General features: G+C 43.6%; 1 protein-coding gene across 2 annotated transcripts in view; it reads left to right on the top strand.

Moving 5' to 3' along the window:
• The window catches only part of rai1 (retinoic acid induced 1), a 44559-nt gene extending 18079 nt beyond the window's left edge, over nucleotides 1–26480 (top strand). The window contains exons 2-5 of one of the 2 annotated variants that reach the window (XM_072443417.1): nucleotides 15775–22140; nucleotides 22297–22390; nucleotides 23266–23315; nucleotides 25189–26480. In XM_072443417.1, the coding sequence (XP_072299518.1) occupies nucleotides 15835–22140; nucleotides 22297–22390; nucleotides 23266–23315; nucleotides 25189–25197 (6459 nt within the window). In that variant the 5' untranslated portion in view covers nucleotides 15775–15834 and the 3' untranslated portion in view covers nucleotides 25198–26480. The remainder of the gene's footprint in view (nucleotides 1–15774; nucleotides 22141–22296; nucleotides 22391–23265; nucleotides 23316–25188) is intronic. The other variant, XM_072443418.1, reaches the window with a different exon arrangement.
• Nucleotides 26481–26514: the final 34 nt, after the last annotated feature.

Raw genomic sequence — 26514 nt, 5'->3', positions numbered from 1 at the left:
AAGTTTCATTAGCATCTCTGTCGTTACAAAAAACAGACCCACAGTCACCCTATCATGCGCGGTGGTTGCTATGAGACCGTGGCTCCATATGATGAGGCTAGCTTATACAAGACACCCATTACCCACCTCCAAGGCAGTTCGTTAGCTGTTCTGCCATGTGTTGCCAGCGTCATTTGCGCAGAGACCACTCGTATAGGTGTATCGTTCTGTATACAATTTTAATTTTTCCTACGCGAGGTGAACACCAGTGTCACCCTCCTTAAAATAACAAGCTAACCCTTTCCCACCGGACAGCAGACAGCTATCCTGCAAGCTGCCTGATCCTGGGTCGCCCTAGTTCACTGCTCGATTCATCTCTCTTTTCTCTGCCGGTCTCTGCTTCATACCGAGCTATTATTGTCCCTCGCCATGAATCACATACAGTCAATGGTCGTCTAATAAGCAGCATTTCTCTCCAACTTTCCCTCTTCGTTTCATTTGTTTTGTGCCACATTTTAAAGGTAAGGATGCGTCCACACAAAGACTGGAATTATCAAACGTGCTTCAGCAACAATAGCCACACTATGTTCTTTCTAACAAGGCAGGCCGCCCGCACCTCCAGTTAAGCCTAATGAGCTCTCCCCTGGATAACTGGGCCAGAGAAAAGGCAGCGGTCAGCAGCCCAAAGCCCATCTATCCAGCAGGTTCTAATTTTGATCAGCCTTTACACTTGAACAGCTTGCTCTCACTCGCCGCGCAAAAGAGTTTGCTGGAATAGAATAGGCCTCATCGCTCAATTAATGGCCTTCTGTTTGGCCTAAATGAAAAGCCAAAAGTGGAACATGGAAAGCAATTAAACAGCAGAATTGACTAAATCTTTAATTTGGGAGATCTTGTGGCACGAGATCCTGTCCCATCCTTTTGGGAGGACAAACCTATCCTGAATGTATTCTGTGTGTTGGGATGGATAGTTTCATGCTGGAGGACATTATGAATATTAAGGAACTGTTCTACAAGTCAAGTTTCTAAAGCAGCAGTCAGAATACTTCACATGTTTTATTTTAGCTTGTGTTGTTTCCAATTTTAGTCCAGGTGGATTTATAGAACAGGAAACTGCGGCCTCTAGTGTTACTCAAGGGGACATATTGAGACGGTTGACTTCCATAAAACGTCATGAAAGGTCAAAGTCTTGAATATAGTTGGAAATATGTGATAAATTTGACTTTATGCATTTCAAAAACAATCCTGCAATAGATAGTAAATTGCAGACATTGTGGTTTGATGACAACAAACATGCAAAAATGGGATTATTGTTGGAGAAGAACATGGTTGTAGTGCGTGCGTGTGTGCTTGCGTGCGTGTGTGTGTGTGCGTGTGTGTGTGCGTGTGTGCGTGTGTGTGTGTGTGTGTGTGTGTGTCCCCGTGTGCGTGTGTGTGGGAGGGTGTCTGGCAGTGGCAGATGCAGGGCAGGCGTGGAGACAGTGGCACGCTGGCTCCTCTTGGCATGGTCTCTATCAGTCGCTCTCAGGCCTGGGCTCGGGGCCCTCGGCGGCACAATTTCGCACACGCGGAAAACGCTGGGGCTCGCTGCTGAATACAAATCAAAGAACCCAGCGAAACCGTCTGACAACTACTGCGCCCAAACTGACACCGCACACAATCCGTTCGTCCAGCGGCGTGCGCGCGGCGGAAAGTCGGCGGCCAAGAGTGTGCACCAAATGCCTAATTGTGCCCGCGCTGCCATAGACGGGGATGAAGGATGGAGTCTCCTAGCCCCTGCTGCCTCTAATAGCTGCTGACTGGAGGTGACAACCCCCCCTCTCCTCTTCTCTGCTCTCCTCTCTTGTTCTCATCCAATCAGCATTCGGCACCTTGCTCATTTCCTCCTCCCGGCCTGCGCATCATCTCCGTCGATTTATTTCGGCGTCTCTTGTGCCCTTTTACCCTCGCCGCCTCCCCCTCACCCCAAACGCTGCTTTCATCTCTGCATTTTACCCCCTGCCACCTCTCATCAAATCCTCCTTTACTTCCTATGCGGATCCCCACTCCAATCACCTCGGTTCTCTGCTGCAATCCCTATTGTGGCGCTCAGGGACGTTATTGCACTGGGATTATTGTTATCGATATTGAGATAATTTAACCAAATATACAGCAACACAACGAGCTTCGCCAACTCATCTAACTCTATCTGAAGTATTGAAATGCATGCGATGAATTGCAATGAGCTTGTAGGAGAGTATAGTGTTAAGCGGGCTCTTGTTGGCTGTTTGAAGGCCTGTGTGTGGGTGCACCAGGAGGTGAGTTATTATTCCTGGTGTGCTGCAGCGATTCAATTCTGGATGGAAAGATCAAACAAAGACTAGAGGACACACACATACACTCATGTTCGGTTTCTGTGCTTTGTGGGGACATGACATTCATTTCCTGGAGATTGATCCTAACCTTATCTATAATTACTACTTGCCAAACCTTAACCAAAACTCCAACCTTAACTTAAAATGAATCAATATCTCAACTTAAAACCATGTTGCTGTTCTAAAATGAAAGGATCTACTGATATTTGGTCCTTATAAGGCTTAAAGTCCCCATGAAGTACAAATGTCAGGCCCCCACAGTGTTATGAATGCGCACCCCCACACACGCAATCTCCTGCTGTCTTTTCATATCCCCTGCTCGTGTTGTGCAGTTGCATCACGTCTGGCCTTGTCCGCAGAGATGAGATAGAGCGACTCGCTGTTTTCTATCTGCGCCAGGTTATTAGAGGCACGCAATTAGGCCCTGCACAGGATAAATATGCCTGTTTGTGTGGGCCTGTGTGAGGGCTGTCAGGAGGTCAAAGCGCTAGTCACGGAATTAGACAGTATGGGATGCATAATGGGCTGGTTTGGACATTGTGAAAACATGTTGTCTTGGTTTCTCTTTTGTTAGTTATATATAGGATACGGGATATAGGATGCAGTTAATACAATCATGTTTTACCTTGTTTTGTCGTGAAAATGCCATTTTGGCATTTGAAGTCAAAATATCAACATTATACGGCCCCAAAAGACAAGTGTGTCCATTGAAGTCTTTTCATCTAGTCTTCTGATGTGGTCATTTCTCTACACCAGAGTAGATCTTGAAGGCATGAGCTTGTGTGGATGGACTCCTCATTGTCTTTGTACATATTTCATGTCTGTGCAGCGCGTGCCAGTGCACACGGCTAAAGGGGGAGGGGTCTGCTCCGGTGCTGTCCTTCCTGGTGGGAGAGAACTGGACCTGCGGGGTGCATGGACGGGGGGCTTTTGAGCTTCACAGCCAATCAGTTGTTCTCTGCTCAGGCAACCATCCTCTGCCACCACGGCAACAGCCTCAGCACCACTGTAACATGTAACGCTGATGAATGTACAGGACGTCCATGTGCCCGAGCTCCATCCAAGGGTCTAAAATGTATGTTCTTATAACTTTAAAAGAAAGGCAATAATAAACAACGAATTGAATTGACTTCTCGTTCAGATCAATTTTCACCTAGATGGTGTATGCTTTTTTTAAAAATGTCTGTTGCATTGGTGATTGGTCTGCTACGAAAAGCCCGCAGTAGCAACTTGCATAGTACCTCAGGCCCCCCAACAAATCTTTGACCAACTGTGCTTACATTTGATATAAACTTGACTATATCAAAATCTTGTCTATTTTCTCTCCTATTCAACTTATACTGCTCTATTTTGCAGGAGCTTTACAAGGTGTAATAAGTGGCTGAGGAGAGAGAAAATGGGCGTGGAGTTTATTATTTGTAATTTATTTTCATTAGAGCCATCTGCAGTCGCTCCACTCCTGTGTTTCTGCAGCTAACAAATCCCTTTCTCTTTATGTATGCAAATAAGGCCTCCTATGCAAATGAGAAAGGTAGAGTGAGAGGAGAGTGGGGTGGGAGTAGGTGGGTGTGAACAATTAAGGGTCCTAAAGACCCAACATTCTGATAAAAGGAGCAATTTGAAAGCTCAACTCACCCCATGATGTCTCCTAAATCCAAAGGTTGAGATAGATGTTACATACATTTGGTATTTCTTGTCAGCGTGAAGGTTTAGGCAGCACAATGGCATTCCCAATACTGTGTGTAGCCTCTGCCGAGGGCCAGCTGTACGTACAGTGTCCTAAACCCCTCTGTGTTTTTTGGTAAGACAATATGGTTCTTGTCCTTGCTCCTCACACCTCCATATGCATTTGTTTTCTCTTTCGGTTTCACCAAAAAGGATGGAACATCTTGGATGGGCTTTTTCCATCAGTCTCTTTTCTTCTACCATCTGCCTGGTGAGAAACTTTGAGCGCCTCTTGATATTTTTTTTTCTCTTTGCTTCTCTTTTTTCAAGCCCAAAGTAGCTCAATTAACAATGTTAATTAATGGGTGTTATGATGTTTTTATTCACCTCACCATGTTAGTGTTGATCAGGTGCATCTCATCACTAGTTATTTAGTGTGTACCTGTTTCCTTTTGAGTTTTGTATTTGTTTACATTTCTGTGTCCCATAATGCCGATGGGTGGTGGATTTGGCAAAGACCAATTGATGATGCACAGAACTGCAGTAGGTTCACTGTTTATGTTAAGTTGCTCTAATTCTGGACGAAATGTATCAGTGGGTCCATGTAAATATTACTTTTTTTTTTCTTCTGTTCAACGAATACAGATGTGTTCATGCTTGCACGTGGAATTTGGTTGTATCGGTATCCCTTTATTTTTCTTTTCTTTTTTTTGCACCATATATCAGTTGAGGTTACGCTGATGTGATAAGCCTGTAATATTAGATTCGATATTTACTGTGGTATTAGTAGCAAAACAAAGTACGCAATGTACTCACCCTCTACTCAATGTATTCTCGGCTTTTTAACCTTTGCAAACGAAAATACAAGGAACAGAGATTTGCACACATCAATGAACACAGTGGGCTTTGTTGTGTTATAATTCACATATGGTTTGATATGTTAAGTTTGCCAAAATTGCAGATTGCATGTCAGGTATGAATAATTTTCCCATCCCGGGATGAAGTCATGCTCTCTCTCCTCTGGCTGTGCTCACCTCAGCTCACCATCTCTCTCTCTCTCTCTCTCTCTCTCTCTCTCTCTCTCTCTCTCTCTCTCTCTCTCTCTCTCTCTCTGTGCCCCACCCTGCACATCTGACTGTGTCTAGTCACGCATGGCGGCCAGTTCGGTCTCTGCCAGCCTTCCATGACGGGCACCTCCTTGTGAGCATCATCAGCAGCGGCACCTAATACGTGCTGTGGAGAATCCATTCTGTGGGGACAAGAGGTGTGCTGGCGTTTCAAGCTTGTAACTTTATAGAATAATGACAGAATGTGGCTCAAACTAGCTCAGGTTTGTAGACAAAGTCCCAGTTGCGAGGTTCAGGCTAAAAATATATGCATTCCTGCTCTTTGAGGGTTGTTAAGATGGAAGTGTTGGCCACAAAGTGTACGCCTGCTCCCTCATCCAGCATTAGCACTGCAGTATTTACTCAGTAACTTCATTCAGGGATATGGAGCAGCAGTAACAGCAGTTAATCTGCAAAATGGGGCCACCGTGATGGCTAATTCAGTTTATGACCTTCAGCAATCATTACTTGTGTATACTGCAAAATTTTCCCAGAACAATTGACTACAACACATAGAGTTGAACACGTAACTTTTAACTTTGACATTGGAGTTAGGAATCTTTCATAGCCTATGTTGTAAGAGTTTCAATCTATTTTGTGACACTGGCCTTCCGTGCTCTAATGATAATAATGGAGCAGATTTATGTTGGGCTTGACAATCTTTTCAAAGTGTTACAGGAATCCGTTATTCCTTCTTATCCTGCCCTTTGGTTAACTGACCAAAACCTCTCCTATCACCACAAACTACATTCACAGTGTTTTGCTCAAGAACGTTTTGCTCTAGAACACAACTACAGTGAACACAATTGCTTTTGTATGATGTGCATTGTGTTGTATCTATGGGGTTATCCTGAGGGCCAGAGGTGCAATACTGTTACAATATTAGGGGTTGCACAGAATATCCCCAACACTGTTTCAATAATATTTTTGTGACACAAACCATACAAAATGCTTTACCAACATTGCTTTACAAAATTGCCTAGGGCTAGAGTAGTACGAACCGGATCTGAACTAATTCAGAATGAAAACAGGTCTAAAGCAGAATTTTAAAAAAAGACTAAACCAAGACTATACCAGTTCTGGACTAGTGCTAACCCAGAATTAAACCAGTAAACAAGAAAAACAATATTTGGAAGATGGGTCACTTGAGGGCCTGATTTGGCCCCCGGGCCTTTTGTTGAATAGCCCTGGTCTAATTTATCGACATATTATATAATATATATATATAAAATACATATAAAATATACAAATACATATAAAAATGAAAATGCATCTGACCAGCGGGGCGCTCCAGGTGACAACATATGACCTCCAGCTGATGATACATGAGTGAGATTCAGCTTCACATTGTGACATGCAGATTGACTGGACACACACATTTTTTATTAATGCAATGAGGCAGGTTAGAAAATGGTGGTGATTATAATTGGTTTTTCATGATTGACAATGGGACGGACAGAGAGTGCTGCGTTGTGCTGTGATGCCCTCTGCTGCATGGCACAAAATGGCGGCCTGTGTCCTACCAGAGGTTGGGTGAGAGCCAGAGATGGGAATGAGGCCAGACAGCAGAGGACTTGGCATCAACTTGTGTTTGTGCGTGAGCGAGATAACATTCAGGTGTGAGGGAGAACACAGTGGCTCCACCCAGGGCCCCATTTGCATCAAAATGTAATGGCTCATACACACATCCATAATAGCAGTGTATAGAATAGTTGAAAACTCTGCTCTGTCACTTTTTCCTTTTTGCATGGTCCCTGGTACAGCAAACTATCAACCATCAAATGTGGAAGGACATGCTTCTTTAGAGGGTTAGGGACCAGTTAAGAGCACACACCAGGCACACGCCTGTGTACGCAATGCATGACCCCACGCCTTGATCAAAGCTGTAAAGTTTAAGAAGGACACGATTCACAATGAGGGCTGAGAAAGAACCACTTTCTCTCCTTCTCTTCAGACATGGAAAACTCTTGTCTCTTGCCAGACTCACCAGCTCAAACCACCTTCCCTCTCCTCACACAGACCAATGCTTTCTCTTCTTTGATAGTAATCTGCAGATGAAATCCAGATTTGAAATGGCTAAAAAGTTGAAACCTTTTGTATAGCTGTGACTCACAGAGTTCTATGTGTTGAATTGCATCACATACACTGCTCTCTGGTGTGCATCGGCTTTTATAAAGCTGAAGTTTGCATTTATTTATTAGTAATTTATTTAAAAGGGACAGAAGAGAGAGCTTTGGCACATTTAGAATAATAACCGATGCCATGTCCATAGGCCATCGAGCCAAAAGCTATTTGGCAAACCTAGTCCCTTACATTAAAACATCATGCAGCAAGATTATTTACAGATTAAGAATTATATTTAAAATGAGTACTTAATAACATTGTCAAGACTTAAGACATTTTGCTTTTCTATAATTGTAAAACCTGTTGCTTACCTATGTGCTTTTATCTGGAGCATTTTACATTTTGCATTAAACAACTCTAGATTGCAGTTGGTGCTTTTATTTCTAAACAACACCATGAAAACAGATCTGACCTGTAACTTGGCCTGATGGCATAGCCTGCTTCTCTTTATTTGATATAAATAAGTTTATTGTTAACAGATTCCAGGTAAAGCAATATCCTCTCTATGAAAACCAGCAGGTTATGGACCCTCCACCAGAAAAGACACACATCGCTCTTTCAGCAGTAGAAAAACAAGCGAAGAGTGACCTTCCATCTTGTCATTGCAGAGTTGAGTTGTGTGGCAGGTAATTTGGGCACTGTTTCAGATTAAAGTTTAATTAGAGAGCCAGGAGTCATTTGGGTCTCAGTTGGAGGGAATAACATGGTCCCTTGCTCTCTCGTTCACTAGCATGTGGGGGCTCATCACTGGGGGAAAAGAGGGGAAGTTTCAAGGGGCCATTTTTTCTTTAATGGAGCAGGGTCGAATGAGGGACCCGCACTTCATATCCCCTTCGCTATATTCTTCATCCTTCCTCTGTTTTACTCTGGATTTTTTTGGCATGTTCTTGCCTTTCCCAGCTGGAACGCTTCCACAGACAGACATTGATGGTTTCTAGCCGCACACATTTCATTGTGGGGACAGTGCATGGTAGTGAACATACATGATATACATGCTGTAAATATGCTGGATTATAGTCATGCGCTAATCTCTTGTCCTCTTGTCACTCTCACAACATGTTTTAGTGGTTTTAGTGGTAGGGGAAGCCAGAGCACCTGGAGGAAACCCACGCAGAAACCCAGGACCTTCTTGCTGTGAAGCTTACCGCTGTGTTACCGTGGTAATTGTATTCAGCAATATAGCTCAAAACCAACATATAGGCTTAGTTTTAACAAAGATGAAGATTAGGGTTGCATTCTTCTACAAACAAACACATACAGATTTGTGCCGATAAAATATTGTAAACTTCCTTAGACCTAGGCTATAATCATCACCATTTTCCCCCCTGTAACAGCCCAGACAGAGGCTCATTCATGCTTATCTACTGAACTGTTGTCACTAATGACGCTGTGTGTAATTTTGCCAAATCAATGAGCTACGCACCAACTTCTATTTTCAGTGTGGTTGACTTGAATTCTCTCTCCACTGCTGCCCTGTCTGCCTCTGTGCCCGCCATCAAAAAGCCCTTACATGTCTTCCTACTGCTTTTCACATCTCATTTAGGCCCTCATTGATCTCAAGGCTTCACCAAAGCGGAGGGTGAGACGAATTTATGCTTTGCTCTGATTGGGTGTTGCTAACTGCAGCGGATAATCTAGCCAGTATCAGTGTCTAAATAGTTTGTGGTCTCATATTGACTATAAATGTACATTTTTGACCCATAGTGTTTTGCATTGATACAAGTTGAATGCAATTATCTCTCTCTTCTGTCCTTTCCTTGTGTGCATCCAAAACAGTCCAATTCATGGCATTGTGACTTTGTATGTGTACTGTTGTATGTTACTGGTCAAAAACCAAACGTAAAGGTGCACTCTGTAGCTTTTCTGATGGGGCGGGGGTCTCTACAGCTACATTATGCACTATGCCACATTATGTAATAGCAGGACAAAATGTAATACAATTTTTAGTTTATCATCTAATAAATTCCACATTTTGTAATAATACCAGTCATTACAGTAATTCCATTAGATTGTAATTATATGTAATAACCAACTAAAATAGACATTTTGAGCAATGGCTCAGTGATAGACCACATATAACAACCAGTGAAGACGTTTTTATGTCCATAATATAATATAATATATATATATATATATATATATATATATATATAATATATATCACATAAATATAATATATATAAATATAATATCATATAAACTGCTGGCCCTGCGACAAGTTGGCCACTGTCCAGGGTGTACCCCGCCTAAGGCCCAAAGTCACTGGGATAGGCTCCAGTCACCCGCGACCCCCGAAAGGGACCAAGCGGTAGAAAATGGATGGATGGATGGATGGATGGATCATATAAATTGCAAATGACAACAGCATAGCCTTATTATGGCCATAGGGAATTGTAATTAAAAGAGTTTGTACTTGGTATTTACACTCTAACCTCTAACCCACTACATCTGTCATTGCACTTAGGGTTATTTTTCTGATAATATAACCTTATGATGAATCTAAATCTACAGGGGTAAAAAGCTGTTGTATTTTGTAAATTGGGCTAAAATTGGGCTAAAATTTTCCAAATAGGTGGCCATAATTGTGGTTTCTCACATAATATAGGGAATTATTACAAAATGTAATTGTATAGAATAATTAAATACCAATGTTAATATATTTGGATATTTGATAATGTGACAATCATACATAATGTGGTCCACCAACTGCTTGTGTCCGTAGATGTTATTACTTTGCCTGGAATGTTCCACAGTAACGTGCATATGCAGTATTTTGCATGAATTGATTTCCAGGTGTTTTTATTGTTAAACAAAATACCTGTAACAGGTGGCATCATGCTGTGAAACATGGCCGTGGCTACAGAGCCGCGGCGCGGTCAAATAGCCTCATGGCTAACCCTAACCTTAACCCTAACCCTAACCTTAACTCTAACCTTAACCCTAACCCTAACCCTAACCCTGACCCTAAACTTAACCTTAACCTTAACCTTAACCCTAACCCTAACCCTGACCCTAACCTTAACCCTAACCTTAACCCTAACCCTAACCCTAACCTTAACCTTAACCTTAACCTTAACCCTAACCCTGACCCTGACCCTGACCTTAACCTTAACCTTAACCCTAACCCTAACCCTAACCTTAACCTTAACCCTAACCCTGACCCTGACCTTAACCCTAACCCTGACCCTAAACTTAACCTTAACCCTAACCTTAACCCTAACCCTGACCTTAACCTTAACCCTAACCTTAACCTTGACCCTAACCCTAACCCAGGGCGGTCTAACCCGGTGCGGTCAAATAGCCCAGCAGTTTCGGCCGCGCGCCGCGGCTCTGTAGATACTCCCATGAAACATACCAGGCAAAGCAATCATTTCCATTGAGAAAGTAGGTGGCAGACCCTCCACTAGAAAAGTTACATTTAACACACCTTTAAATCAGCATACAGGGACAATGGCCTTGCTCGCTTTGTCATCTTCATGTCTTAAATGATGCATACTCCGTTTTTTCATGTCTGTCAAGTTCAATGTGCCAGACCACAGAACACCTACCCTGGTCTAACCTAGGACAAGGTCAAGCCCCTCCCTCACAGATGCTGCTACAGAGCAACAATATGTGTACGACATAGAGGACAAAGAAGGACACACTGAAAAACACGGGCATCAAGAAGACTGCTTTGACGCGGCATGATCAATTAGACGAAATGGAGGGGCACAAAGAGGGAGCAGGTGCACATCTGAGTGTAAGAAATGTCGCATGCGTGAGCCAATCTTGCACATGTGCGTATGTGTAAATGAGTGAAGGGACGCACCACAGAACACCAGCAGGGATGTCTCAGTGAAACCTCTCTCTGTGCTTCACTCCAGCGCTTCACCTTATTATGAGGAAATAGTCTAAACCAAAGTGGGTCAGCTCTTACAATGAGCCATTTCACTTGTTTTTTTCCCTCCATTGTCAAATACGGCATCTTTGTTTTTCAGTCCACCTCTCTTGCATCTGGCTTTGAAAAAGGTTTGGTAGAATTGGATTTCGCCCCGCAGTGCAAATGTGAACATGCCAGGGACACTCACTTTTGATTGAAGCACTTAAGTCTTCTACTATTCCCCTTTTTCTTCCTTCGTCATTTTCTTTTTGTGTGTGCCACAGAGTGCCATGCTGGTTCGTTTGGTGGATTCTGAGAGAATACCAAATAGTTCTGCGTGATGCTTTACAGGACTCACAACTCCCCTGTGTGCTTAAAAGAGAGAAAGATAAGGAAAAAACTGTGTGGTCAAAGCTGAGATTATCAATACTAAACTTCAGTTGCCTTCATCTCAGCTGGGTTTTTAAACCTTTGTTCAAAATCCCGAAATAACAATTCCTGCAATCTTGTAATGTTATTTTATATCTAGCAGAGAAAAATGCATTTCATAAATCATCTACTTGGGCTGCTTAATATGTCACAATCAAATGGCACGATTACCAAATCGCAAAGGCTGCAATTATTTAGGAATAGAATGTCTTCTGCAAAGAACCAAATATCCTTTCTCTTCATAAAAAAATCCTTTTGTACCTGTGGTTTTGACCTTTACAAACAGACTCTGAAATGCATGGTTCAAATATCAGTCTTTATTCCTATGTTAATGCTCCTTAAGTTGTTTACAATTTACACTTAAAATGGAATCCTACTGTTTTCTCTTGCAGCCTTTTCACTGTCATGTGATGTGGCAGTAAATCTGTACGTCTATTTCTTCTTTGCTTCTGTGATACCACGTCAACAAAACTAGGTTTAGACCTTCAAAGGGCAGTGCTCAACATTTGCCGTTTAGGCGGGGAAAGAATAGATAAGGAAAATCAGTTTGGATCTAAGCTTGAGAGTTTTTCTAAATAATAGATACAGATTCCCTGATATATGAAACCATACCTTATCCATACCGTACCAACACCATTCATTATACATTGTATGTCAAGACAGCATTGGAATCGTTCAAGTAGGGTAAGGTTATGTGATTTATTTATATTAGAATGAATTGATTAAGATTCACGTGGGTTAGGGTTAGGGTTAGTACATTTTGTCCTGAATTGCTTGACCATTGCATTGTTTTGTTTCCTTCTTCCAGAGTACTACAGTTTTAGAACCTAAGTTGCCCATACATAAAAAGTCTCTCCTACATCCTATCACTGACCTGCATTTGTTTCCCCGTTGCTTTGTTGGTACTTGAAGGCCAGTCTAGAGTGTCATATCCATTAGTGATGAAATAGATGGCGAAGACGGTAAAAGCAGATGATCACCCACAGCCCCAGAGACAGCACTGATCCCTCTGCCTCACACATGGAAAGAAAATTCTGGTTTAATACGGATTTCATATGCTTGTTTTAGCCTTGAGGTCACAAATTTAATGTATTTAACACTAAAGCATTGTGCTTCATGAATTTTTATTACATTTAATGTATTTATTCTTCTGGCATAGTTTGATTGATTGAATGAGAATGATTCATGAGTGATTCATGTTGACACAGGCTAAAGCATTGTTCAAGAAATGGCGAAATAGTTAGCTATTTGCATGGCTGACAAGTACGTATGCATGTATATTACACCTTGCTGTAAAACAGCTTATATGTGCTACTACACAATCCATCTGCATAGATCACTTATTGGGCGTGACATAGTAAAAAACTGAAGGCCTTTGGAGTTGTCCTTATGCAGCTCTTTCCTGTCTTGGAGCGCGAGTGCCTTGGCCCTCTGCACACTACGTCTTCTCTGACAATCTATGTGACTGGTCGCCGCTGACCCTGCATGACCTCCAGCTGTGTGTCATGACAACAGGACAGTGACAAATGTCGAGGCTGATATTGGCTTCCTCCATCTCCTCTGTCTCTCTCCTGGGTAAGAACCCACCCACACAGACTGTGATGGAGGAGGCAGACATGTCCGTCTGTCCACGGTCTTGTGGAGGCTGGTGAAAAAAGTACATGAGAATATCAAATACCACTATATGGAGCTGAGAGATATTATCTCTGGGTGTGTTCTGAGTTGGGGACTTATTGTTTAGGGAGAATGGCTGCTCGGTATATTGCAAATGCGTATCATCAGCAAGTAGACAGTACAAAAAAACAGTTTGTATTGCAGTTTAACAATGCTACAATCCTCAAAGATTAGATGATCAGTCCATACTAAATATCACACTAAATAGTTCACATGCATAAATGCTGTATTACTATGTTATCAGACATATAACGATAATCTACAAGATATTTTTCATGTTGGGAGGAGTATTATTAGAAAATGTTGACGTGAAGGTCTGGATTCGAGTTATTCTAAATTGCATTTTTAGGTTGCGTTGATGGTGTTTTCTTCCACTGGAGATGGTGGAGTGTGACTGGGTTTTGCGTATGCACGATGGGGCCGTTCCTCTGCATGCATAATTAACCAGGACGACTGGGGAGGTAAACACTGGGAGACGCGCCGCTCACATCTGTATGCATGTTTATTTGTGTCACAGAGAAGATGTGGCTCGGGGAATGATTTGAAGCAAAAATGCTATAGTGGTGAGGAATCAGAGTGCTTCGTTTCTGCGTGTGTGTGTGTGGGTGTGGGTGTGTGGGTGTGTCTGTGTGTGTGTGTGTTTGGGTGTCGAGAGGGCAGATAAATCCCATCTCAAGCTTCCTCTGAAGATGATGCGATGAAAGAGAGGGAGAGCAGATGAAACCGAATGAAGGGCCAATGTAACCAGTCACATCTCGGTGAATTAAGAAGCATGCAGCGGAACAATCAGATTCAGCCCCATTCTCTCACTCCTGCACATCACCATTTCTGTCCAGTCCTGCACAGAAGCTTTTGTGTTATATTTTAGTCTTGGATACTAAATATATCTTAGTTATTTTTATGTATACCTCATGTAATTAAAAATGCCACTGTTTGATTCAAAACATTTGTCCTTTGTCATTGTTGCCGTGGACACATTGTTTGTTTTTGTTATCAAACCAAAATTTCAAATAGGGTGTTACCAAGGTACTGAAACCAAACATCCAACTGTTGGTTGTTAACAACACATTGTTTGGCATTTGTATGCTGGACTTATGTGACCGTGGGATCTTAAATTTCCCAAGAGCTTTGGTTGTAAATCCCACTCAGTAAATCATCCATCCTCTTGTCTTCTGGCCCCACCTCTTCTTTAAAGATTTATCTTTTTTCTTCCTCCTTACTATAATCTTCATACATGACCATTGAGCGAAAGGTTATGGTTATACTTTCAAAATCAATGCTTTATATCTTAAGTGACAGAGAAAGAGTTTTGTGCGATCTCAGCATAGTGTATCGCCTCTCTGACCCTTACACCGAGGCAGTATGAGACAGGAGGCCTTACTGCATATACAAATTAGAAGGTGGAGAAATAGGAATGCAGATGCCATAACACCATAATACTGCTTAGCAGGAATGAGGTGATGCTCGTGCTCCTGCCCCAACATCTGTAGCTGCAATATGCCCAGGAGTCTGCACAAAAGTTTAAGACTGTGCTGTTGTCTGAATCATCTGTGCACTGTCCAGTGTGAGAATGCATCTCACAGACAGTGGCTACATTAAGAGAGTCTGGCTGCAGATCTCAGCAAACTGTGGTTGTATGGTTATCCGATTATATTATTCTATATTGGCCCCAGACTGCTCAGCCCATATAAGCAACACCTATGCATAAAGCTTCACTGCTACGGCCACAAATGTAAATGTAATTTGGAAAGAAGCACAAGCATATTTGATAAATGTTAAATGGTGTTCATAGGTTCATTTTAAGCTATATGGAGTGCCCTTTTTCACAGTAGAGCACCTGCTCCTCAAAATGTCTTTGCTCTTGTCCAGTGGGGCTAAAATGAATTGAAAGTAGTAGTTCTGATGAAGATGAGGCCAGATTAGTACAGTTTAAAGCCATATGGAAGAAGGCTGTCTCAGGAAGGGCATTCAGGTTTACATTGGAGTAAAAAGTAGTGAGGGGACGTATCAAAACCCTGCTTTGCAAAAATAGTTCTCCATGAAAACTCTTGCACCATGAAAAACATTTTATTTGGGTCAATGTGAACATATTAACGAGTGTCCTTGCATATATATACTGGATGTGTAGGTTGCGTAGAAAGAGGAGGCAGGACTCTTGGTTTCTCAGGGGAAATGGAGAGATGAATGTGTGCTTGAGACATATCCAAAAAGAGCTACATACATAAACAGAGCCATTCCAATTGCACATACACATCTCTGTCTTTGGAGATGAATAATACTAGAGTACATCTGGTGGGGTGCAACTCTGTCCCTTGGGGCGGCTGAAGTGGCTGTGCTAGTAGTGGCTGAAACAAACACACACGGACTGTATTCCTTTTACAGAGACAGTGTGTCCCACAGCAGTGTTTTTTTTTATTTAATTTTACTAGCTGAAGTTACTGAATTATTATAATATTTGTTCACACAAATTGGAAATGGGTTGGAGAACATGAGATTAAAGTTTGGAATCAAGATGTTTCTACTGGAATGTTCTAACCTTCACTCTTCTTTTTTCTCTCCTCATGCCCCTTATCTGTCCTCCCAGATCCCTAACCCCCTTCCCCCTCTCCCACCTCCCCCTCCTGCTCTGGACGCAGACGACGAGATGCAGTCCTTCAGAGAGCGCAGTGCTGGTTACCACAGCAACCAGCCCTGCTACCAGCAGGAACCCCATGAATTATCCCGTCTTGACACGTACCGTCAGCACCTGCAGCACCCGCACACTGGCCCAGGACCACACCCAGGGCACGGAAGACCAGGATATGACACCCATCCTCTGACCAGTCCCTCCAGCATGACCCCAGCTGGAGGTGGGGCCAAGGACTGTTACAGCCAGCAAGCCTTTGCCAGTTTCCCTGGAAACAGTGGAGGCAATGGCAATGGAAACGGGGTGTCGGCAAAAAAATCATACAGAGGAGGAAGTAAAGCACCCACTCAGACCTCTGGAAATCATCTGCAGGGTCCGACCGGATACACCAACCACATGGGCCCTGGGAGCTACTCAGCCCAGTACTTGAGTGAAGGTCACTTACAGCAGAAGTGGGATGATCCAGCACAGCTATCACAGTACGAACAGGACATAGTGGCCCGCATGGAGGCGAGCACCCCCACCCCTGGCTCCTCTCAGTACATGGACCAGAACATATTAGGCCAAACTCAGTGCCACCAGCCCACGACCCCAGCCTACACAAGCCCACACCACCAGCCCCATGTCCCCAACCCCCCACCTTCACCACTAATGTACCCCCAGAGTCACTTGCACTATCCCCAGCAGTCCCCGTCTCCATACATGGACAAGTGCAGCACTATGCCTCACTGCTATAAAGGGTACAACATGCCCCCCAACACACAGTACAACCGACAAATGGGGAACCACACCAACTTGAAGCAAGGCCAATACAGGCAGACTCAGAGCAGTTATAGCTACCAGCAGCCGACACCCAGAGGCTACGAGCCACACACTTCTTTACCAAACCTGAGTAACCCACAGGAGCCCCACTCCAAATACCAACATTACAATCAAACCCAGCAGAATTATTGTCTCACAGATATGCCGGTCCGCTCTCCAGAGCAGTACTATCAAACTTGCAGCCCTGCGTCCAGCCATTCTCCTGCACGCTCTGTTGGGCGCTCCCCTTCATATAGCTCCACCCCTTCACCACTTATGACCAACCCTGAGTCCTTCCAGTACGGCCAGCCATCTATGACGCCCTCATCCTCTTCATCTTCTACCTCTGCCATGCAAGAGCAGGGGGGCTCCGGTGCAATGCTAATGCCCCCACGCTCCCACCCGTCCCCAAGTGTTGCCCACGCCGCTCCTCACAGCTATACTAGCACACCTCAGCTTCCCACCATGAAAGAGCGCTTTTCTGAAAAGCTGCTGTCCAACCCAAGTCTGTGGAGTCTAAATGCCCTCACCTCTCAAGTGGAGAACATTTCCAATAATGTCCAGCAGTTGTTGCTTTCTGAAGCGTTAGTCGGAAACAAGAAAAGTGGAAAACGAAGCAGTGGAGGAAGTAACAGCAGCGTTGGCAGTGGCACACCGTCAAAGAAAAGCGAGGAGTATAAGAGTCCTCTGTATTCAGATGGCAGCGGAATTGGAGGTTCAATGCAGGATCCGTACTCCACAACCCAGCACCATACACTTCCAATGGAGCTCCATGAAGCGGGATATTCTAGCAGCAGCGACGAGCAACTAGAAAGAGGCTACTACTACTGCAACCAAGGCAGGAGCCCAGCGCAGGCCCAAAACAACACTGGCCTGTGCCTGGATACTGCCTCTTCATGCTCAATAACTTCTCCTGATGACATGTCCATCAGGTCTGGAGACTCAGGCGTACATAACCTAACTCCTGACCCAGCTATCTGTACGCCAGCTCAAGGTGGTGACGGCATGAGTACTCCAGCTAAAAGCATAGGGGACGAAAGATCACCCACAAGCATTACAGTATCAAGTCCACTAAAACAAGACAGAGATTCTCCTCCCGATATTGAAACCATTAACGAGCCCCTAAAAGAAAATTTTGAAGAATCCACTTGGCCAGACAAATGCACAAATAAAATAGAGATTACCGAAAAACTGACAGATGTTGATGATGACTCGGATATAGTCAAATCTACTGAGAGACTAGAACACTGGACAGCAGACGGAAAAGAATCGCAACTCTATAGTAAGGAAGAAGAGAGAGAAAAAGACTACTGCTATGACAGCCCTGAATACCATGAGGACCAGAGGAATTATGAACTTACAAGAGAGGACTCAGTCGAACGGTCGCCTTCTGGACTCTCCTTCTCAAATGACAAAGAGCAAGAGGAGAAATCAGAAGCATTCAAATCCGACTCACGCACTCCATCTGAGAGTTCTGTAAAAACATTACCTTATGTATCAAGAGGCGATCTTGAACAGGATCAGTATTCCACCGAGAAAGAAGATAGCTCTGAAAACACCTCTTCACCCACCAGAATCGAGGAGGAAGACATTACACAGAAAGAGGAAAGCAGAGGAACAGAGACAGAACAACGAGAGGATGAAGGTGAGGAGGAGGGCATTCAGAAAGAAATGCCACAAACTCTATCCCCTCCACTGTCCGCTGAGGTTAGCGAGGATATGAAAGAACAGGAGATTGAGAGTCCAGAGCATTCTGAAGAGTTTACTGCTGTCCATTTGAACACAGTTGCAGATGTTTCCACCAGAGAAACAGCTATTGGTGACACAGCTCCAAAGCCTGAGTCTGCTATGCCAAACTTTTCATCGCTCAATGACAAGGCTGCACCTGCCCCAGCTCATGTCCGAGATCACCTGGATCATAGTGATGCTAAAGTCCTGGAACCAGACTCACCGCAGCTGCCGGGGAAGTCGATACTTCCCTCTGCCCCCTCATGGGCAAACACCCCACCCTCACCCAAAAAAGGTGATGAGGACATCGAGCCAGGAATCAGCTGCGCTAGTGCTGTGACCCCCTCTACCAAACCAGAGCCTCTCGTACCTACAGCTCAGCCCAGAACCTATGGACGAAAGCACGCCCGAGGCAGGAGGAGAATCCATTCAGGGTCAGGCCTGAGGCAACAGCTGAGTTTGGAGACAGATTTGGAGAAAGGAGAGGAGACAGTGCCATCTTCTCAAAAGCCCTGCATACCCACAAGTAAAACAAGACAGATTTCAGATCAAACTGAACTTTTGCATCCAGGGTCAAATGTCAGTCCAGCAGCTAAAATAATAGCAGATGTTTTTTCCTCAAGAATGTGCACGCGGTCGTTCAATGCCCCGGAGATATCCCCGAAAGATAAGCCTCCTCTGAAAAGAAAACCAGGCCCTAAGCCGGCCCCAAAGCCCAAACCAGGAACAAAACCACGGGCACAACCAGCCACCAAGCCTGGACCAAAAACCATCCCAAGACTGGAGCTAAAACCAGCACCAACTGAGCCAGAGATCACGACAAAAAGTGAGAACAGTGTGAAACAAAAAACAGGGCCAAAATCAAAGGTGAAACCTGGTCCCAAACCAGCCTCTAAACAGGCCCCTAACCCACACTCTACACCTGAAGAGGTTCTCCCGCCCACTGACACTCCTGCAAAGTCAACCGACACTCCCTTTGCAAAGTCAACCAGCACTCCTTCTGCTAGAACCACCGACACTCCCTCTGCAAACTCCACCGACGCCCCTTCTGCTAAGACCACTGACGTTCCAGCTGCAAAGTCCACCAACACTCCCTCTGCAAAGTGCATCAACATTCCCTCTGCAAAGACCACCGACACTCCCCCTGCAAAAACTACAGACACTCCCTCTGCAAAGATCACCAACACTCTCCCTGCAAAGACCACCAATATTTCTTCTGCAACAACCGCCAACATTTCCTCTGAAAAGACCGCAGTAAGCCGGCCAAAAGGCTCAGTGTCCAAAACCAAGCCCACTCAGGAAGTGGCTCAGCCTTCAGAGGGGATGCAGAGCAGAAGAAAGCGGGCACTTCTGGAGGCAGCATCAGCAGAAAATCAACCTGTAAAATCAACGGATGCTGAGGAGAAAGCAGATGTTGAAGCACTGCCAAGAGTAACAAAAAATATGGTCTTGAGATCTAGAAAACCCCCCCAGGAAAAAGTGACGAAGGAAAAAATAAACAAAGAATGTGTTGAAGCCAAGACCCTTGCAGAACCTAGAGTCAGTAGTGTGAAAATTGAGGCTTTAACAGCAGAACAAACGTTGATTCTTCTCCCTGTAAAAAACACAGATGCACCAGCTGAATTATCTGAACCACCTAAACCTATGGACTCATCTCCAGAAGTCAATACTGATGTTAGCGCGTCATTGAAGAGAAAGACGAATAGCCCGCCTCGGTCTACTCCTCCTGTGAAGAAAAAACGGGGACCTAAGCCCAAACGACGTGTACCACCACTACCTGCACAGACAGAGGAGGACGTTTCTACAGCTGAAGAAGTACACACAAAGCCCTCAAAAAGAAGACAAGCCTCACAAAATAAGTGTTCCTCGAGTACCTCTCCAACTAACGAAACAGATAACAGTGATGCGCCTGCACAGTGCCCTACTAAAACTAAAGTCCTGCCCCCTCGTAAAGGCAGGGGGCAGAAATATGAGGCCTTGGTTCAAAAAATGACATCTCCTGGTTCAAAGAAACAGCAAAGCCTTCAGCTAGACAGTTTAACAGATGAACTAGCATCGAAGGCTTTCTCTCCGAATTCAATTAAGGGTAGTGAAATAATTCCAAGCACTGCAGACATCATGGAAGAAGTGAAAAACGCAGATATCAAAGAAACTGAGGTTAAAGAACAGGAAATGCCAGTCAAAATACAAGAGGACAATAACTTTCCAATAGATCAGGGGGCATCAGAAGAGAAAAATAGTGACAGTGTTGACGTTCCACAGACAGAAGAGCCTAGCACACAACAGAATTTAGCAAATGTAGAAGTTAAAACAGAGGAGACACAAGAAACAGCATGTGTCTCTGTGGGCACTAAAAAAACTGCCAAAGTAAAGCAGAAGAGGTGGGCAATGGTGGAGAGCACAGACATAGCTTTGGACGCAGAAAGCCTCATAGTTACAACGCCAAGACTAGCAAAGCAGAGGGCTATTAAAAACAACCACGAGATGCATCTAAAACAAAGGAGGAAGAAACGAAAGGAAGGTGCAGAGGCAGTTAGTGAGGCTAATGTCGAGGGCAACGTTGAAACAGAGCAGCAAGATAAGGTTGAAGAAAGGGACACAGATTCTACAGCACATGGGCTTGTAAGCACAAAGCCAGTTACTGTTTCTATGCAGGTAAGCAGCACAGAGACGGAGCTGACGGAAAAACCCAAGAGAGGCCGAAAACCATCACAGAATCAGAACAGCAGAAAGAGAGGTAAAACTTCATCAGAGCACACTCCAGAAAAGGCAACAAAACTTCACAAAAAGCCAGGGCCAAAACCTGGGATGAAGGACGCTATGGAAGTTATTGAGGCTGTGGTCAGGGCAGCAGGCTGTGAGCAGGCTGAGAAAGAGGAGAGAGAGAAGGATGATAAGGGACAAAGTGAGGAAGACGGTAAGGAAAAAGAGGCGCCATGTGCTGTGGGCCCTGTAGTAACACTATCAGAGAAAAAGAGTGAAATCATATGTGTGAAAAAATTCAGACGCAGACCAGTCACACAAAACTCCAAACTGTCTTTCTGTCCGTATGTGAGGCTTAGCAACTCCCGAGACTTTTCATCTTGGTGTGCCATTGTCAACAAGCCTGAGGACGGCGTTGTATTTCAGAGAAGACGGAAAAAGGGCATACTTAGAATGAAGAATCCTGTTACAGTGGCCAAAGGGGTTCCGCACACTGCTGCGATGTTGCAGGGACCTTTAGTGAATAAAGCACTGACGGACAGGTGTCTAAACTGTAGCCTGTGTGGAAAACCAGCAAACTACAGAGACCTAGGGGATTTATGTGGCCCTTTTTATGCTGAAGATGATGTTCCACGAAAGATTTTGACATCAAGTCCCACAGATTTAATCAGGGAAATCACAGAGGAGGCTAGTTGTAGTAAAAGTAGCATAAATGAAGAACCGGTGAGCTGCTCGAAGGAAGAAGAGAGTGACACAAAAGTAGAGAGCACTATGGACTCCTCAGCTCTAGAGGGCAGCAGTCGGCAGCGACATCGTCGATATCGGCGACCAGAAGGTTCAGACTTCATGCCACGAAGAGGAGGCCTGCGAAGAGTCACACTAAGAGAGAGGTTCAGGAGGATCCAGCAGCTCAAAGCCTCGGGGACCAGTGCGACGGAGGAGAAAGACACACTGCTCCAGAGACTCCAGCAGGAGGCGGAGACCAAGGAGCACTGGGCCCATGAGAACTGTGCCATCTGGACCAGGGGTGTCGTTATGGTAGCAGGGAGACTGTATGGACTTAAAGAGGCGGCCAAGACATCAGGTCAAATGGTAAGAAAAAAAATATTGTTATTACTTCGTATGATTATCGTTAATAGAAGTGAGAGCCCCTTCTGAATGTATGTTTTCTCGTTTTTCCTCTGCACAAATGTTGTCTGTCTCCTCGTTGGTGTGGGTCCATATGTCCGAATCTTTCACTAACCCCAGAGTTGCTACAAGTGCCAGAATGTGGGTGCATCCCTCAGCTGCTGCTGGAGAGGCTGTTCTAACAAATACCACTATGTCTGTGCCAAAGAGATAGGTAAGACACCGTGGCAATATAGAATGGGAGAAAAAAACTGATGAAAGGAGGCAAGGAAAGCCAAGGAGAGACAGGAGAAATGAGATGGGAAATTGGGACTGGGAAATTGAGGGGAGGTTGTGTGGGCAGCAGGGTGCCACAAAACAAATTGGGCAGGTAAAAAGAAAAAAACAATGACCGAAGCAAGACAGAAAGGGGATAGGCTTACAATTAGGAAAAGTGTTGATGGTTTGTGCGAAGTGCAAAAACAGGGATTCACACAAGATGTGGATGATGAGTTTTAGACAATATTACACTAGTTAGACATGATATCCAAGAGTTTAATAGAGAATATGGACAGGACTTAGTGTAAAGAGATAAATTGAGGGTGGGGTGTGTACTGAATGTGCATTACTAGTCCCCATAACACCTCCCATCAATCCATCCTGCTTCTGCTGTTCTCCCCTTCATCTAAGTGTTCTAAATCCAATCCTTACTATAGCGCAAATTGAGCATTTTGGGTGATTCTTGTTGGCATGAGGATCTCTCCACACGTCAGCACATGTGTTGTAGGTGTCTTGCTCTTATATTACCTCAAGCCAACGATTGTAGATTAGAAAGCCTGCCACGTCTGCCGAGCTAGCACCAAAACCATTTTAATCCCGCTGAGTGCACTGGTGGCTCTTTCTGCCGCACGCCTGCCTCACAACTCATCCACTCTGCTCCCTTTGGCTCGGTTGACGCTACCACTTCCTTTGTGCCGTGCTCCAGCTCATTTTTCATTTGAACCCTTTGTCATTTATCTGGGTGTTTGCAGGATGACTGTGTGACCATACCGTCAATTTTGTGTTTTGTCTGTTACCAACACTTACATATTTTTGTGTGCTTTTCTTCAGGCTGCACATTCCACGAGGATGACTTCTCCATAAAATGTCCAAAACATGAGGTAGGACAATAAATATTTTAACCAAAGGCTGAAAAAGTATTCCTTGTAATGAATATTAATCCTTAATCAGCAATGACAGTGTTTTAGATAAGACAAATGGCCACATTATTATAGTTTGAATATTTGTACTTTGCTATTTGTGAAGTACCAAGATTGAACAAAAAAGGTAGTTCACTTATTTGGATATGTTTTTATTGCATGAATTCCAGTACAAACAAACAAGACAGATGATGGAAATGGCAGAGACAGATGAAGGAAAAGTCCACTGTTTAGACCAGGGTATGAAGTTGCAGGATCATAGCTAAGACAGATGAGACAGTGCAGACACAAAACACCTCTGTCAGCACTTGTAAAACAGATGAAAAATCTAAAAAGAACATTGGGGGTTTGGTGTGGCCGTATCATGTGCCCTATCATCCATCCATGTGACATACCCCACCAAGACTGGGGCTGCAGGGTCTTCAATTTCAGATCGATATGTACTCAGTGACCTTGGCAGGACTAAGCCATATCAACCAGCAACAGCAGTGAGAAGTCTCAGCCCTGTACCTTATACTGTATATGCTGCCCCATGTGTTCACTACAAGACCACCATAATTACAATGAGCCATTTATAAACACCAGTACTTAATATACAATCTTCCTGTCGAACATATGCCACCTAGTGGGCACTTGGAATTACAACATGAGAAAGATCAAATGTTGTGGGTGGCAAATATGGGGAGAAGCTGACATTCAGCAGGGAGTGGCCATGCACTGAGGCAGTGATCTGTCTCCCCTTGCTCTTTTATTTCCCCTCTGCGCAACATCACATTGGGGGCAATTGATGAGAACAGCCACCTGCCTGCTGCTCGTCCCTCACTCACTCACTCTCACTTGTTTTGTTTTTTACATTGTTTTATTTTGCTCCTGTGCTGCTACCTCTGCTCCATCTAAGCCAAACCCATGAAAGCTGCTTATTGAGCCCAGAGCAGTTCACAGAAACAAACTAAGTTGGATAACACCTCCACCACACCACAACAATTAGGGAGCATCCCGTTTTTTCTCTCACACTGGGGCTGGTCCAGTGGCAGCTGCATCATCTGTGAGAGCTGCAAACATCTCATGTTGACACAGCATGAGAGCTTAAAGTCAGTGTTGCCTGGACACCAACCTAAGGCACAATGCTCAGGAATGGTACAAACCATGTATACCCAAACCCAAGTATTATATCAGCTGACAGCTCTGCAGTGCAAATTGTAGGGTTTTCAAAAGAATCAAAAATCAAATACTAATTGATACTAAACCTAGTATCAAAATAATACACGTATTTGATACAAAATTAACAGACAAAATTGTACCTTTCCTGCATAATTTTAGAATTATCTTGCGCTTTATTAGAAGTAGGACCACATAATACTGTATAGAAAGGAGGACTGCACAATATATAACAAAAATATAATATGCATTCATCAAAATTTCAAATAATTGAATTTATCGCAACAGAAAATTCTTTATCATACAGAAATGTAAGTCTTTCAAAATAAAGTACAAATTGGCTTATAGTCTAAATTGTTCCAATTTTAACCTGGTTTTGGTCTTGGTTTAATTCAGTTAAGGCATAATTCAACTGAAGTTCTTGAAAGAAAAATATCTCAATACAAAACAATTATTAAAAACTGCAGCCCACATAGAAAAGACTAATATTTTGTGTTAAAAATGTGCATCATTGTGCATTGTCATCATTGTGGTTATGAAATTGGTATCAAGTATCAAGGCTATTCCTTAGTATCGAAATTGAGTTTGACATTTTAGTATCGTGACAACACTAGCAGATAGTGGATCTAGTGCAGACATGAGTGACTTATGTCGATGTTATGCTCTTCTATTTCAGGACCTGTAATTCCTTCATCATCAGCACCCCTCAACCCAACTAGCGCTACACGGACGCTGCTGTCCAAACAGCCTCCTGTGTCTACAGCAGTGCTAACTTAATGATGGAGGTGCAGGTCAGCAGAGCCAGGGCAGACGGAACTGAGCCCTGGAGGGTGACTTCACTGAGAAGAGCTGCCCCCAGCCACACGAGTCCCTTCCTGCGGCAGTGGGACAGCCTCGGGCCCGTTGCACAGGGGGCTGTTTGAAATGCACAGTGAGCAGTGTGTGTGTCCTGCCTTGGGATGGCTCACTATCGGATTCAGACACCTGGCGGACACTGATTGGACGGGAGAAGCCTCTGGCCACCTTCATGGTGCACAAACGTGTGCTTGTGTTGTGAGTCCTCATTCTCGAGCCTCAGCACTCATCCTGTGTTTGTTCATCTGTATCTGTGGGAGTGAAGACGTGCATCTCCACTTTAAAAACCCATACATCTTCAGCCGAGCACTGGCTGTTCTGTTTTAACCTATACAACAGAAAAACATAAGTATTTGCATATAAAACACAAGAGATCAGTATTTTTATTATAATGCTCTAATCCTGGAGATGTATTTGTGTGCATCATGACCTTTGGTGTGTGTCATGCTTTCTGTTTTTTAGAAATTTATATAAAAAAAATTGAAAATAAACTGTGTTACTCTCATTCACATTTCTCCAATTGACAGTCGCAGACCTGTGGTTTGCTCTGAGGCCTGTCCTCACTTCATGCTACAGTATGTAAAGTACAAAAGTAAAAGTATTACTATTAAAAATACAGTATAATTTATTTTCACATATGTGAACATTGATGTTCGTACATTCAGTTCAGATTCATAGAGCACCTGTCTGTATTCCAAATGTAGGCTTGTTACTCTGCCATGCTAAGTATGGTCACTACTACTGTTCATATCAAAATGAGAGTATAAAAGCGTAAAAGAAACTTTCTCTTGTGAGAGGCTCATTTAATGGTGTACAGAAGTATTTGATGCTGTTTAAATGTAAGATGTGATGTACTAATATATTTGTGTATAGTATTTCCTAGAGATGTTTATTTTCTATAAAATGGAATACGTTATTGCTTATAAAATGTTATTAAAAGAATCCATTGATGAACATGATTTACTTTTGGGGAATATCACTTTTGGGTTGAAGCATGCAGTTTTATTGATTTTCATGTCTCTGTTTGCACTGAAACAGCATCACATTTGTTTGAAATGTTTTTGTAACGCCAATGTTAAATATACCAGCACCTTTCAATGCTGCTATGATCAATTTGCGTTTTTGTCTTTTCTTATGTGCAGAAATG

The sequence above is a fragment of the Eucyclogobius newberryi genome, unplaced genomic scaffold (genome assembly GCF_026437365.1).
Source record: "Eucyclogobius newberryi isolate DKJ021-1_F unplaced genomic scaffold, fEucNew1.0.hap1 SCAF_13, whole genome shotgun sequence".
NCBI classification, from domain to species: Eukaryota; Metazoa; Chordata; class Actinopteri; order Gobiiformes; family Gobiidae; genus Eucyclogobius; species Eucyclogobius newberryi.
This window is presented reverse-complemented; position numbering and strand designations above follow the sequence as displayed.